Genomic DNA, 16,087 nt, shown 5'->3' on the forward strand with positions numbered 1-16,087 from the left:
TAGAAGAAACAAGGAATCTTTGTTGTGCTTTATTTCCTATTTTCCTTGGTAATCATCAAAGATAATGGAATAAATTTTCTGATTAACTTGTTTGAGGGATGTATTTTAGAGCTGCAAAGAATGAGAGTAGGTAAGAACAGGGAAACTTGATGGGCCGCAGCCTGGGATTGTTTAATTTTCTCCTTGTCTTATTTAGCTAGATTAGCTTTGCTCTTGGTAAAGAAACCTGGAACTTGAATTGAAAGCTTGAGTTTCTGGGAAGCATGGGGTTTGAATAAAGGCAAGGAATAGCCGGTAGAGAGGACAGGATAAATCAAGAAGGAATTGGGAGAAAAGCCTATAAACTCTGTGCTGAATTAGTTTTAAAAGGTACTGAAGTCTGATCAGTCTAGTCAAAATAAGATGAGCTGTGGGAGGTTAATAAAAGTTATTTACCTGAAAAGGATGGGTCTGTAAGCAGCTCTTGAGAAGATGTGTCATCGGGACGATGTTACAGGTATAGCTTTGTTTTTGGCACCTCTAAGTGGTCTTGTCTTTAAGCTATAACTGTTCTTCCTCTCTGTGTAGGTCTGAAATGCACAATAAAACTGTAAGTCAGAGGTTTGGTTTACTTCTGGAGTCCTATTGTCGAGCGTGTGGAATGTACCTAAAACATCTGAGCAGGCAGGTGGAGGCTATGGAGAAGTTGATTAACCTCACTGATATTCTCAAGCAGGAAAAAAAAGATGAGACCCAGAAGGTATTATAAGCTGTCTGCATCCCCAGACTGTTGCTGTTGAGTCACAGGAATTGCTCTGAACTGTGTATTAATTGATTAACTAGAAGAGTATTAATGATAACTTCAGTATATAGTATGTTATTCTAGAAGCTGCAATATTTTCTATGTGTATTGCCATTGTCTACCTCTTAAGGCAATAGACTTGAGGGTTTCAATTTGCATATTATGTGGCTAAGTAGAGTTGCTTACACTGGAACTTTGTGTTTAAAACCATGCTTTAAAAACAAAGCTAAAAATCTGAATCTTTCTTTCACTTACATGTAATTAGTGTTATCAAAACCTGAATGTGATTATTTATCAGGTACAGATGAAGTTTCTTGTTGAACAAATGAGGCGGCCAGATTTTATGGATGCTTTACAAGGTTTTATCTCCCCTCTTAATCCTGCGCATCAACTGGGAAATCTTCGGTATTGTATTTGGTTTTGAAATACATCTAGATATTTAAGTAAATGCTTAGTAATGTTAACATTAATAATGTTAAGGTTAAATGTTAACATACAAAAAATGTTAGTATCTCCAAAGTTCACTGAAAAAAATTTGTAGCAGAATAACTCATGAAAAGTGAAGTAGTTTCAGTCTAATGGTTTAACAATTTAGGGAACAACATGACAGTTAGCTGTTCCTTTAAGGCAACAGGAAGTGCAGACCTTTTTCCATTTGCAAGGAACACACACTGCTAAAGGAAATTACAGTATAGCCAGCTCTTCTGCTGGGCTTAGCAGATGAGTAACATTGCACTTTGTAATTGAAGTTTGAGGCTGAAAGTAAAAGTGGTTGATTGGCTGTTACCCATGCATCTTTAATTTGATACTATTTTGAAAAGTTTGATGAAAACAGGGAGCACGTAATATTATGGAAATATTAAATGAAAATCTGCATGTGCCTGTTTTATAGAAATCTTATCTCTTTTTTTAGGCTTGAGGAGTGCAGGATAATGTCATCTGCAAAAAGGCCACTGTGGTTGAACTGGGAAAACCCAGATATTATGTCTGAATTGTTATTTCAGAACAATGAGATAATCTTTAAAAATGGAGATGGTAAGGAAAACCAAGTGTAATCCAAAAGCTACATATCTGTTTATTTTCCTAACCTACTGTTCAGTATTTTTTTTTAAGCATATAAAATACATATATCGGCAGGGGGGGAGGAAAGCAGTTTTCCAGAAAAATTAAGCATGTACAAGTTCTGCAAATTTTTTAGGTTCCAAGCTTCTCAGTCTGTTGAGGTGGAACATGGTACTGTTTTAATACTTGAAAATGTCTTCCAAGATATTTCAGAAGTGAAATCTGTAGTTCCATTGTCATGATTTTAGTGTATATTTTTTTAAACAGCTTTGAAATCACCACCACAAATTTATATTCACTCTCAACTATTTAACACGTTTTTCTCTATTGAGAGAACAAAACCTACACTGAACTCCGCAAGCCTTGTTTCCTTTAGACATACTTTTGGGGTGAAAAGTAAGATGTAACAAAGTGTTCTGGTGTTACAAAATTTGCAGTCTCCATGTATTTGCAAATCTTTATGTATTTGACTATTCCAGACTTGCGTCAGGACATGCTGACACTTCAGATAATTAGAATTATGGAAAACATCTGGCAAAATCAGGGCCTGGATCTTCGGTAAGCGTTAGAGGTCATTCTCAAGCAATACTGTTCTTAATGGTTTTTGCATTTGTTTGTTTCCAGAGATTGCTTCTGTTTTCCCAAGGTTAATAAATGAAATGCTATAAACAGGCATGTCTGTACATGTTAGAGCAATTTTCAGGGTTTTTTTTAATGACCTTCAGTTAACTAAACTACTGAATTCTATAAAGATAAGATTGCATTTGAAAAATACTTAAGCCTCATTCAAGTTGGTATGAGGTATCTACATGCAGGAATGGATACAAGTGCTAACACACACAGTAGCCGCACTGTGGTCTGCTAATTTGTATCTATCTGTAGGATTTGCTTTGAACAAGTTGCCAAACTTGCAGCCCAGTTGAGTGATGACTTTTTGTAGTTGGTATCTTCATTTCAGTACACAAAGTAGGTATTACCCAGTTTTGATACACGTGCAGCTTCTCCCCCTTTAAATAGTTAGTACAGTAATTTCTGCAGAATGCCGTTCAGTAGAAACTATTCTGCTTCTAGAAAACTGATACTAGACAGGTTATGCTTCCAAATTCACATTCGCTGTTTGGTAGATTTTTATTTTTTTTTAGGTGGTGGCATAATAGTGCTGCCTCTGTGCTGTCAAGCTAAGTATGTTCTTTGGACCCCCAGTTCTCATTTTCTCATTACCTAGATAAAAGGACCTACTGGTCTACACCATCTCTAATGTATCTGGGAAACTTATTTTGCTCTAGTACTGTAAAGAGGGACAGAATTATGGCTTTCTCTAAGAATGGCTTGCAGAGTTACAGTTCACCGTCCGCATGTCTTGAAGAGTGCCAGTTATGGAAACCTGCATAAATACATCTCTCACACCTCTTGCCACCATTATTCTTTAAAGAGGCAGCATGAAGCTTTAGAAGAGAAGTAGAATAAGCATGATGTGACAGGCTGATTTTAAAAAAAAAAAATCAGAAAAATTGCAACTGTCCATCTGCTGTACTGAAAGACTGAAACGGGCATGCAGGATGGGCTTTGAATCTTGAGCAAGCTGCAGATTACACTAGTGGACAGAAAGAAAATCTTTTGACGATCTAGAAATTGCAACTTGTCCCATTAAGGCCACTAAACTGTATCTCTCTATGGTACAGAAAGTCTAACAGTCTTTAAGAAAATAGATGGGTTGCACTGTTTTACTTTGACCTTCAAATCAGATTTTTAGCTAAAAATGCAAGTGTAGTTAGATATAAATATTTTTTTAGTAACTGCAAGTAAAGTGCTGTTAATCCGTAAAGGAGAAGATCACCTCCACAGCAACATCAGCAACCAGCTCTCCCGCTGGCTATGCATTGCACTGGTGCCTCTTGGGTTCCTAGGTCTAATACAAAGCCATGATAGACTGGTTTTTTTTCCTAGATTTTTTTTTTTCCCCCACTGTGGCGTCACTAAAAACTTGTGATACTCCAGTATTCCTAGAAGGCTGTTTTGCTCTATAGGTGTGACACTTTCACTCCAGAAAGGAGTTAAAAGGAGAGAAAAAGGCTGCTTTTAGGTACATTACCCTCACTCCCAAATATTTTAACAGAGGATGTTAAACATGGTAATGGCCATGTTTCTTTCAGTCTTTGAACAAAGGACTGGTTTTGGCTTAGTTTTTGCAGATAAAGTGTTTTGAGCATAACAGAAGAAATACAGATTTTAAAGGAAGGCTGAGGAAAGAGACCTGTGAAAGAAAGGGAAAGGCAATGGTTTTAATTTCTTTTACTTGTAAAGAGAAAAATGGGCTACTGAGATCACAGAATCATAGAATCAGTTAGGCTGAAAAAGACCTTTAAGATCACCAAGTCCAACCGTTACCCCAGGACTACCAAGCCCACCACTAAACCATGTCACTAAGGGCAAACTTATCTCCCCCCAAGATCTCCCCTTACGGATGCCCCTCATGATTTCCACTCACAGCCACCTCTCATCTATCCCCCATAGTGGCCCACAGTGTTTAGCTGCTGCCCTTCCCCCATGGCCACCCCTCACACCCCATGGCTGCCACTGCTCTCCCCTCATGATCTTCCCTCATGGCCGCCCCTCACCGCTCATGGCCGCCCCTCACTGCTCATGGCCACCCCTCCTCTCCCATCACGATCTCCCCTCATGGCTGCCCTTCCTCTCCCCTCGTGGCCGCCCCTCCTTTCCCTTCATGATCTTCCCTCATGGCTGCCCTTCTTCTCCCCTCATGATCTCCTCTCACGACCACCCTTCACCCCTCCTGGCTGCCCTTCATCTCCCCTCATGATCTTCCATCATGGCTGCCCTTCCCCTCCCTTCATGATCTCCTCTCATGACTACCCTTCACCCGTTATAGCCACCCCTCGTCCCCCCTCATTTTCAACAGTGTTTAAATTAATATCATCCTTTGAGTTTCACTTTGTAATCCTGTGGATTACAAAAAGTGATTTTATGATTTTCTTTGAAGAGGCCATGAATAAATACCCGTTTACAGTTCACTAACATCTAGGTAACTTTAGTATTGTTGACTGTAGAGTCCAGTTTAGAATTTGTAATATGGTGAGGTACTATTCAGAAACTCATTTTAAAGGTCCTGTGCTGGTTTTACATACAAAGTATTACCTGCTACTTGCTTACAGTAATCCATGGAATCTTAACAATTATTTTCTGAATGCATAGATTCTATCTCTAATAATTCACTTCGAATATAGTTGAATAGATCTTATTAAATTATGCTGAATGCTTTTTAAAGGGTTTTTCCAGTGTATTCCCTAATGCCTCCAGGAACACATTACTAAACTTTTGCCTCAACCTTTTGTCCTGATATAAAACTGAAGAATGACATTGGTGGATACAGTGGCTGGCATGTTACTGTACTAAGATCCGGTACATTTTTTCCACAAGACTAGTGTTAATACAGCTATAAAACATTAAAACAGGTTTTCATATCCTAAAGTAAGTAACAGATGACACTTGATAAGGATTATCAAACATACCTGTTGCTTGCTGTCTTAAAATTGAACTTTAAAAAAACCTCTTCCTCTTTCAGGATGTTGCCTTATGGTTGTTTGTCTATTGGTGACTGTGTGGGACTCATCGAGGTAGTCAGGAGCTCTCATACCATCATGCAGATTCAGTGTAAAGGAGGTTTAAAAGGAGCATTGCAGTTCAACAGCCATACATTACATCAGTGGCTCAAGGACAAGAACAAAGGAGAAATGTGAGATTTCCTGTTGCCTGTTTTTTCTTGTTCTTGTGCTCTTTTTGATGGAAACTTCAAGAGAACTAAAGCTGATCAAGTGTGGAATTATGTCCATCTGGTTTTGGTTGGTTTATTTTCTTCCCCTGCCCTTGTTTGCCTAGGATTCCTGCTTGTAGCTCTTTAAAGGAGTTCAGTTGTGTGACTTCTCTTAACAGTAAAGCTTAAGTTAGAAGTAGAGCTATGAAGATATAGCTTAAGTCTGTATTTTACCAGTAGGTCATCAAAATGAAAACTGTTGGACTTCAAAAGAGTCGCTTTAATAGCTAATTTACTGTTCTGTGATCTAACAAAGTACTACTGTTCTCAGAGTATGCTGAATTTCCGCCTTAGTGTGATAAAGTCCAGGAGCTCTGCTTCATTGATAGAGGATAGTAGAAGTTGGCTCCTCAATGGAGGGAGGGGATGGGGAAATCTACACTTTTGTATTGTTAGAACATCTATATGAAAGTGTCTCCTGTTTTCAATAGGTATGATGCAGCTATTGACTTGTTTACACGTTCTTGTGCTGGCTACTGCGTTGCTACCTTTATACTGGGCATTGGTGATCGCCACAATAGTAACATCATGGTAAAAGATGATGGACAAGTAAGATACATTTTTCTAAAAACATAGAATAATGTCATATGTCACTTTGATATGAGTTGTTTAAAAAAAATAAATCCATCTGATCAATTTTACTATGACATACTTTATACAAGGAATTACTAATCTTAAAATACCTTTCTGTTTTTCCAAGCTGTTTCACATTGACTTTGGGCACTTCCTGGATCACAAGAAGAAAAAATTTGGTTATAAAAGGGAGCGTGTGCCATTTGTCTTAACACAGGACTTCTTAATAGTGATTAGTAAAGGAGCCCAAGAATGTACTAAAACAAGGGAGTTTGAAAGGTGAGACTTCTAAGCACTTCCAGAGTATTTTGTACCTAAAATGTCCTTTAATACTGGTGACCTTTAATTCTTGGACCTTTTAACTGAAAAGTAGTATTTTAATTGGCTTGCAGTGGGTATGTTCTAATTCTGTAGTTGAAGATCAGCCATCCACTTGTAACTCAGTAGGTGATCTTAGCTCTTACATGGGCTTGGGTTCATGAAACTTCACTTTAGTTTTGCAGGATCAGCACACATGTGAATAAAGATAAATTTTTAAATATCTGAAATTCTTTCGATAACACTTAAAATCCTCTTAGCATTGCATAACTGCAAAACCAGAATTCTTAAATATCAGGTGTAATGTGCATCAGAGGCTTGCTGGTCACTCAGCAATGCTTCTCTCTCCTATAGCTGCTGTGATATCAGCTCTTCAGCTGGCCTTTGTAGTTTATGACATTCTGCAGAACCTGTTAAGAAAAGATAACTTTAAAATAATAAACAAAAATCTGATGCTGTAGTCGTTTTTAATATGTGCCTTTCCAGAGATCCAGTCTTTGAGAGGTTTCAATTTTAATATTAATTTCATTATTAGGGAGAGACAGATTTTAAGTTATAGTGCCTGTCTGAATGCTGCAGTGAAGCTTTTTCGCATTTTTGTTTTTCTTAACCTGACTTAAATTAGTGTTTTCAGCATAAATGTGCGTTTCTCACCCAATGTTGTGATACAGCAAATGCCCCTGTCTTCAGTGCCTTCTCCAGAGTATCCTAGGAGCAACAGCTACTGCCTTTTTAAAACTACAGGAGAAATGCATCTCTGATAACCAGGAAAGCATTGTTTGCAGCTGTGTATCAGGAAGTGTGCTTTGAAATCTGAAATGTCAGTAGCAATGAGTAAAATGGCTGTGTGAACACCCATAAAGTTGTGTTGAGTACTTGCATGAATTGCAAATGAGATTTAAGGATAGAAAGCCTGTCTTCAGTCTGGCTATTGTGTTAGTCTGCCACTACTCTTACTGAAATTAAGATAATCTAAGTAGGAAGATGGGTATATTTTCTCAGCAACATTATGGTGTTCTTATTAGACTAAGATTGTCTACTTCTGTAGTGTCCAGTTACCTGAAAACTGTTTTGGAGGTGAAAAAGTAATACGCATCTAACTGGGAAATACACTGTCATTTTTTCCCCTGTCTCTTCCAGGTTCCAGGAGATGTGTTATAAGGCTTATCTAGCAATTCGGCAGCATGCCAATCTCTTCATAAATCTTTTCTCCATGATGCTTGGCTCAGGAATGCCAGAACTGCAGTCCTTTGACGATATTGCGTACATTCGAAAGACCCTTGCATTGGACAAAACAGAGCAGGAAGCTCTGGAGTACTTCATGAAGCAAATGAATGATGCTCACCATGGTGGCTGGACAACAAAAATGGACTGGATCTTTCACACAATAAAACAACATGCTTTGAACTGAAGTGAAAGCAAAGAAAACAACAACTGATAGCCCACTTTGTGGGTACTGCACTGTCAATACCCGTTAGCAGCAAAGACTGGTTGCATAGGAATTGCACAAACCATGAACAACATCTGAATTTATGGCAAGAAAAGAGATGAACTGTTCAGACAACTGTTGAAAAATAATGTAAAACAGGGTTTCAGATAGCACTAAAATTGTACACTTCAAAAATTAAGCTTTAGTATGATGTGTGACTTCATGTTATGCCTTAAGCCCAAAAAGGTAAACTCGGAAGAACGTTTCCTTTTTTCATTTGATAGGATAAATTAGAAGGAGAAAGAAAATAGTGCTAGTGTGAACATAGAGTCCATCACATATTACCTTAGATCTGGTACAGCAGGTAGAGCCTATGCTGGATTGAGAAGAGTAGAAAGAGAATTCAAGTGATAGCGAATATTTGAAAGCAGCATAGGTTGAAGGGAAGGAGTCTTAAGCTCAAAGATCTAAAAACAGTAGTGAGAGGACAGTGCCTTTTAAATGTGCTCAGAGGCATTAACAGTTACGGGGTTTAGATGACCCTTTGATTTCTGGGTCTGCCATCTGCACAGTGTCTGAAAGCAGTAGGAAATAGGCCCACTTGGTATGGTGTTTCTTCTGCTCAGTATTTCTAGAGGTGCAATTCATACCTTCACAAAGAAACTCCCTATCATCCCCCAAAACTGACTAACCTGGAAATTGAATGGTCAGAATTGGGTTTAGTGCAACAGAGAGTTGTAGTGTTCATCTTAGGTTTGCTTTAATCTAACTTGAACTGAATAGATTTTTTTCATACATGTTTTCCAGAACCTAAAGAAAGGTGAGTTATTAAAATTATTGAAAGATTATTTTTTTATAAAGGCTATTTATATAACAGGAACTATTATTAATATATATTCTTTATTTACATGATTTGTCCAATATTCACTCTTTTAATTTTGCAGCCCAGTTCTATCTGTCCAAGGCTCCCGTTTCCATTAACGTCACTGAAGGTGACCCAATATACTCCTAGGACCAAATTCAACCCTGGTGAAAGAGGACACAAGTACCATTAAAGTAGTGGGACATACACCCACTAATGCCAGAGGTGAACTTGGCCTAAGTCTCTTCAAAAATTTTCAGGCATCACTCTTCATGTTACCGAAGTGATATGCTGGCTATTCAAGGAACGTACATTTAAACCCTCAATCTTTGGGTCCACCATTTCTCCGCTTTCTTCTTCCTTTGGAAGTGGTTGTTTAATCCAGTAACAGATACATCAGAAAGAGAAATTTAGGTTTTTCAATATGATCAGTAATAAGCAGTTCAACATACAGCAGATACGTTGGCTAGCTCAAAGCATGTGGAGTTACCAAACATTTTATAGCTTTGTCTGTTTTGTGTGTGTGTGTAATATATATTTGTAAATCTAGTTGTTGTCCTCTAACACAATACAATGTGTGCAATCAATTAAATTGGCACCACTTTTTGAAACTGTTCAGAGTACTGAAGATTTCAGATTGCCCTTATGCACAGCTTCAGGTAGGAGTGTTTTTCTATTTATTAAACAGGTTTTTTTAATTAGTGAAGCCTGCAATTCTGAGGGTGATGTTCACCCTAATATTTTAACTTGCTAGATCAGCAGCACTTGGAGTGAATTGCAGAGGTCTGGGGTTTTCGGGGGTTCAGCTTGTTCGCTTGCAAACATGCACCAAGGTGCCACTCAGAAAGTGCAATACCCCATGTAATATAAAATATGCTGACAGTTGGTGTTAGATTAGAATATAAGTATATAAATAAACTGTACTTTGTGCAGGCTGTATTGATGAGGTAATGAGTGGTTGGCTTGATTTAGAAAATTGTAATTATTGAAAATGTGCAATCGATTACATTATGAAAGACTTCGGGGATTGTAAAGCCAAGACTTTGGTCTTTCGAGACACTTTCATAGTCAAGATCCTGCAGTCAATTACTGCACACACGGATACTTGATGCTGTGGTGGGGGGGGGAACCTGTTTTTGTGAAAACTACAAAAGTTCCAAGAATAGTATGAGGAAGGTGAAGTTGTATTTCCTTAGTTCTGCTAAATATTTTGGAGTAGTCCAGTACTCTTTGTTACATCTTCCTTCTTGTTCATACAAATATTTTAATTCCTGCTAACCTTGGTCTTACTTTCTAGAGCAAAATTACCCTTTTATGTATTACTTAGCAGTCAACACACTCTAAAGGTTCAGCTCTCTTAAAACATGGCTTGGTTTCAATTTAAATTTAGCTCACAATCTGAAACCCTGTTAGCTATAACTCTTAATTTAACTGAGTGAAACTGTTGCACAAATGCCACATTAGGTGCTATATTATCCTTATTTATCTTGTATTGAAACATTGCTTTACCTCATTTATCTAAGAGATGGTCAGCCTTTTCCAGCCTGAATGAAGATATCAACTCAAATTTATTGGATGTTATGAGTCCAACTTCTTTTGTATTTTGCTCCTTCCTAGCCATTTATTTCTGTAAATATAAGTATAGATGTCTTTCAGTTCAAGCATGGTGTTCTGCACGAACAGAAAGATATGAGGAATCGGGCTCTATTTCCAAAAGTTACTGCAACTAACTGCCGTGCACATGCTGTAGAAGTTGTGAACATCAAGTAGTAAAAGAAAGAAGTAAAAGGAAGACTTTATAATGATGATATGATTTGGGATAATTAGCGACTTGAAAAAATAGAAGCTCATGGACTTTAAGCAGTTCTTACCATAATCAGAGTGGGCATTTGAAAAACATTCTGCCACTGTTTCAAAACAAATAAATAAATCCTTTTAGCTTCAAAGTGTTTAACCCTAATTACCTTATCCTGTTGTGCCAGTTATGTGCCGATGTAACTTAACTGAAGATAGTGGAGGTACTGTTTACTTACATTGATGTAAATAAGAGGATGGCATCTTTTCTCAGTATCAGAAATAAGATCTGCTTATAGACTGTGAAATCACCTCTAACTGAGCTTCAGATTTTTACAGAGATGGCTTGGAATTTTTATTTTATTTTTTAACTGTTTGCACTTCATGGAGATTCAAAACCGTTCGCTTTATTCTGAGAATCAGTTGCACAAAACATGAACTAGCTTATTTTGAGCTTGAATTGAATCTGAACACCTTGCTTCTGCAAAACTTTGTAGTAGGACTACCAGAGCAAGGAGCTCAGGACTGGGCCATGTGTTTTAATACAAAGCATTAGGAAATGGTGATTTAGGGAAATACAAATTTTAAAACAGTAACTTTCAACTGTGAAACTACATTTGATTTAATGACAGAACAGGCTGCTGATTATTATTTTTTCTTAAAAATAAGTTCTTTGCTTTCCTAAAAGTAGCAGAAAAAGCAGCTGTACTGACTTCTACATGCACGCTTTTCTGTTCCAAAAGGGTGCAGTAGCAGTTTTTTCATAAGCAAAATGGACTTTCAGTATTTTTTTTTTTCTTTTTTAATTAAAGCATTTAAATAAAACCAAAATTGTTAGTGGTTTGGCATCTTGTGGAGAAGATATAAGCCTGCATATTAAGGGCAATATAGAGATTACCAAGCTTGTAGAGAACTTTGTATGTGATGACCCTGCTGTTGGCGGGTTTGGAGGGTTGGGTTTGGTTTTTTCCAGCTTTCTTTTTTATGTAAAATATTAAATGCCCTTCCAGTGGTCAGTAGGCCATGGTTGTTGACAGTTTGAAGGTATTTTCTTTGCTTTGTCATTTTTATAACTGGCATGTTCCAACGTCTGTTCTTCAGAATAATTGTGAATTCCTCCTGTTTTGCATGTCTGTACAGGTTGCAGACCTGGGCTGGACCCATTCAAAAAACAAGTATCAAAAAAGCCACTTGAAATTACTATTTTGTTGATGTCTTTGACATCTTGAAAATGGTGTGGTATTACAGAAAGAATTGTAACTTGCTGCTTCAAAGATTTTTTTTATTTTTTTTTTTTAAACTTTTCTCGTTTTAGTTTTACTTGAATGGAAGAAGAACCACACTTGGGGTTTTTTGTGGTTTGTTTTGCTTTTTCTTTTTAAATACTATATAGCTGTGGATGTTGCGGATTGATGAATCCCGATTTCATTTCGCAATACATGTTTCATACATAGAACGAATTTGGATCTTTTTTTTTTTTCATGCTGAAAGTTGTCTCAGTTTCAGTAGGGCTCTGTCTGTCCAAAATGATATGTAGCTCACCACCCCTGCTGTTGCTTGTGGGTGGTTTGGGTTGGGTTTTTTTGGTTTTGTTTTATTTTTTTACATCTGTGTTAACGAAGGGAAGCCAACTGGAAACTGAATATAAAAGTTCTTTATCTGTATACACTTGCCAAATCTACAGGTGCTCTGGTCTTTGAGGAAATTCTGATTTCACTTTATGCTCATGTAACACTGATTTCATCAGAATCACTCTGGATTCACAATAGCATATGAAATCAGAATTAGACTATATGTATATTAAAGTTCCAGATTGTTTATTCACGTGATGCAGTGTGAAGTGTTCTTGTAATGAGAGGAATGTTTGCTAGCAGCCCAGTTAAACACTTGACAATTTTACTTTGAAATAGTCTTTATTAACTAGCCTTTTCAGCTCTCCAATTCATAACTACTGTGATGATGTCTATAGTTATTTTGTTCCTGAGACTTCCAGGATTTTTATTGTTTGCTAGCTTAAATGTTTCCTCTTCCTGCTCTTTCATAGTATAAAGACTTGTAGAACCCACACTCAGGAAAAATAGTTGTTCTTAATTTGCATTACAGTATTCTTGACTTCTGAACTTTATGGGATAGACTCTCAAAAGGATGAGGTCTTGCTGTATTAGCACTCCTGATTCAAAAACAGAGGTGGATCCCTCTGTCCCTGTCTCTTCCTTTCCCTCTCCAACACCCCTCTCCCCTAAAAAGGGACATGCCCATAGCATATCCCTTTAAGAACAACATAAAATATTTGTAAGATAAGATCAACTGAAGCAATGCTCTGCCTGTACTTTGAAGCTAGAGTCCACATTGGTTTTTATAAATGTGTTGTAAGTTTAAGTGTCCTTACTGTCACTTCTGTATGTGATGCAATATTCCTTTGGCATAAGGAAGGCCAAAAATACGCTGTTCTATCTTGACTCTTTCTGAAATTCTGGTGCCAGATCCCCAGTAGCTATTAAACTGGTTTAAGAACCATTTAGTTAAGTGTAACTGCATAAATTTTGTTAGGATCCTGTTCTAGTAATAAAGTTAATCACAGTTAAACCTGACTTAATTCTATTGCTGAAGTTATAGAAAGCCTAATTTGGGCAGAAGCTGTTTCTCCTGAGAATCTTGTCTGTTGTAGTTTAATCCTTGAGAGCCAAAACATGGATATTCATAGCTGCAATCTCATTCGGCTTTGTTTCTTTGGTTTAACTACTTTTAATCTGTTTCCAGGCTTTAGTAATAGTGTTCTGTTCCCTGAATTAGCAGTTGCCTTAGGCTGTCCAAAGTTGTCTTATGGTTTCATTTGGGGCAGGGGAAAGAAAAGGAAAAGATGGAGATGAATCCTCCTCTTGTCTTGTAGGCACTGTGGTCCAAATTCTTCATTTTCTCTTGTAAAGATAAATTTATAACTCATGATTTGGGAGTATCATCCTTTCCCATTGCCTCCTTGTGCCTCTGCAAGTTCTAACTGAATATCCACATACTTTCTCCAACACGGAAGTGGATTTTGATAAGGATTTAAAATGTCTGCAGGCAGCAGTCTGACATCTGGGTTCTCAGGCTTGAAAATTTGAAAGTATTGTTATTGTAACTGGCACCACAACTGCAAGGATTTCCAGAATCACATTGAATTGTTGAGGTTGGCAGAGATTGTCTAGTCCAGCCACCCAGTTTTGAAGCAGGGTCACCAAGAGCAGGTTGCCCAGGACATTGTCCAGTTGGGTTTAGAGTCTGTCCAAGAAAGAGTTCACAATAAAAGTTTTTTCTTAATGTTTATATGAAATCTCTTCTACTTCATTGCCTAATGTCCTTTCAGTGGACAGCACTGAGAAAAGTCTTGCCTGTCTTTCTGCTCCTCTCCATCAAGTATTTATATACATTGATAAGATGCTCCTCGAGCTTTCCCTAAGCTCAGGCTAAACAATCCCACCTCTGTCAGCCTCCTCTCTATCTTCACGGCCATCTGCTGTTCCTGTACGTCCATGTCTGGCTCGTACTGGGGGAGCCCAGCACTGGACCCAGCCCCCCAGGTGTGGCCACACCAGCACTGAGCAGAGGGGCAGGATGAAGGCTCACCTCCCTCAACCTGCCCAGCAATGCTCTTAAGGCAGCCCAGGATCCTGTTGGCATTTTCGGTAAATAGAGCCCAGGAGGGTGTAGTCTCTTGATGCTTGTATGTAACTTTGTGGAAGCTGGTAGCAGTTACATGTCTGCATCAAAAGCAGAGTATAAACACCCACCAGTGCTTTAAATATCTTTTAAAATGAGACAACCATCTTTGAAATAACCACTACTGGGGGTGGGGAGGGGGTGTGTGTGTTGCCATGTTTTTGTCATTCTGTGATAAAGGTCCTGTGGTAAAGTAGTTAGAAAGCAAGACATTTTTAGTAATAATGGGCCAAAAAAGTATTTAAGATGCAGCAAGATGCATGTGCTGTCATACTGAGAATAGTCTTGCAGTACTTTTGAAAAACAAAACCCCGCAATCTTTTTTTTCCCCCTTCTGCTGTGCTATTCAAGTAACAAAAGTTTGGCCTATGATACTTACTGTAGTTCATGTTCATGGGAAACTGTAAAAAGTCTGCTTTTTATTTATCTTCGCGGTCTGTATCACATGCTGTTTATTAAAAAAACCTACTTTGTTTTTTATCACACTTCCGAGTGTTAATGTATATACACTAACTAAATTAAAATAATATGGTTGATACACTTGTGAATTCTGAAGTGAGAATTTAGAAAATCTCCAGTCCTGGAGGTGTGATTTGGTGTTGCAGCTCTGCTTTCAAAAAAGGGTAGAAGAAAGGACATAGAAATTGGGTACATCAGTTAATCTGGGGGGTAACAGAGAATTTGCATTACTTACGGATGGGATGTCCTAAATACATGTGGCATTTGTTCTTGTACATCTTGATCTTCAAGATGAGTAACTTAGATGTGGGCTGTCAAAGATGTGATAAGAGAGCAGATGTTATTCAAGTGTTCCAGCTGGAAGGTTTTAAAGTCCCTGCTACAGCAGTCTGTTTTTGAAAAACATCCTTCATGCCTTCATTAGTGAAACTATATTTAAAAAAAAAAAAAAAAGAAAGAAAAAGAAAAAAGCAACAAGCTACGTTGTATTTTTGGATCCAGTGCTAATTTTGAAAGAGTAAGAAACATGTTTGGGAAATTAGTCACCGGTGCATGTAAGACCATGGGATTGCAGTGGAATTGCCTCTGTGGACATGTTGGTCTGCTTTGGACTTCAGTTGCTAACAAACTGTTACCATGGGAGGGATTTCAGCTCTGTTACTGAGAATTCAACTTTTATGGAGGGACAAGGGAAATGTCAGGGTTTTTTAATAAGGTCACTTCTACACATCTTTGTCCCCAGTAAGCTTTGAACTTTGTATGCTGGTCAGATCGCTGCTGCCTAGCTTCAAAAATGGCTATGTTATAGCAGGTTCTCTATCTGCACTGGATCAAACTCCATAATAAAAGGTGGACATCATTATCCTTACATTTATTTTGAAGCTTAAGCTGAGCTCTAGACTGGAGAGAGAAAATCAAAGTATGGCTAGTGACTTTCGAAGTAGCTAGTTCAGTAACCTGAACTATCAGATTAAACCTCTGTTACAGCATAAGGCGAGTTTTAAATTTCCTGGTAACTCAGAAATGGTTATGAGCGGTTAGTTCCTTGTTTTAAAGGCACAGGATGGTTCAGGGAAAGGGGATTTGTTCAAATGCAAATTTAGACTTTATTGCCGTTACCATTTGAGGTAGTTCCAGGTCTTGACCCTAAAGCATAAAAAAATAATGGAAAACTTGCAAAATTATGCTGGTGAAACAAGAAGGACTTGTAATATTGGCAGTTTGCTTTAGCATGGGAATCTCAATGAGGCCTCCTGATTTTATGCTCGGGAAATCAAC

General features: G+C 37.8%; 1 protein-coding gene across 13 annotated transcripts in view; it reads left to right on the forward strand.

The window, feature by feature from the left end:
• The window catches only part of PIK3CA (phosphatidylinositol-4,5-bisphosphate 3-kinase catalytic subunit alpha), a 46,743-nt gene extending 32,823 nt beyond the window's left edge, over nt 1-13,920 (forward strand). For 10 of the 13 annotated variants that reach the window (XM_030493625.1, XM_030493622.1, XM_030493621.1 and 7 more), the window contains 8 exons: nt 568-739; nt 1,080-1,186; nt 1,695-1,816; nt 2,323-2,401; nt 5,427-5,597; nt 6,107-6,224; nt 6,376-6,527; nt 7,707-13,920. In XM_030493625.1, coding sequence (XP_030349485.1) covers nt 568-739; nt 1,080-1,186; nt 1,695-1,816; nt 2,323-2,401; nt 5,427-5,597; nt 6,107-6,224; nt 6,376-6,527; nt 7,707-7,977 — 1,192 coding nt within the window. In that variant the 3' untranslated portion in view covers nt 7,978-13,920. The remainder of the gene's footprint in view (nt 1-567; nt 740-1,079; nt 1,187-1,694; nt 1,817-2,322; nt 2,402-5,426; nt 5,598-6,106; nt 6,225-6,375; nt 6,528-7,706) is intronic. The other 3 variants (XR_003992486.1, XR_003992487.1, XM_030493626.1) reach the window with 3 other exon arrangements.
• The last annotated feature ends 2,167 nt before the right edge of the window (nt 13,921-16,087 follow it).

Source organism: Strigops habroptila, chromosome 8, assembly GCF_004027225.2.
Source record: "Strigops habroptila isolate Jane chromosome 8, bStrHab1.2.pri, whole genome shotgun sequence".
Taxonomy (NCBI): Eukaryota; Metazoa; Chordata; class Aves; order Psittaciformes; family Psittacidae; genus Strigops; species Strigops habroptila.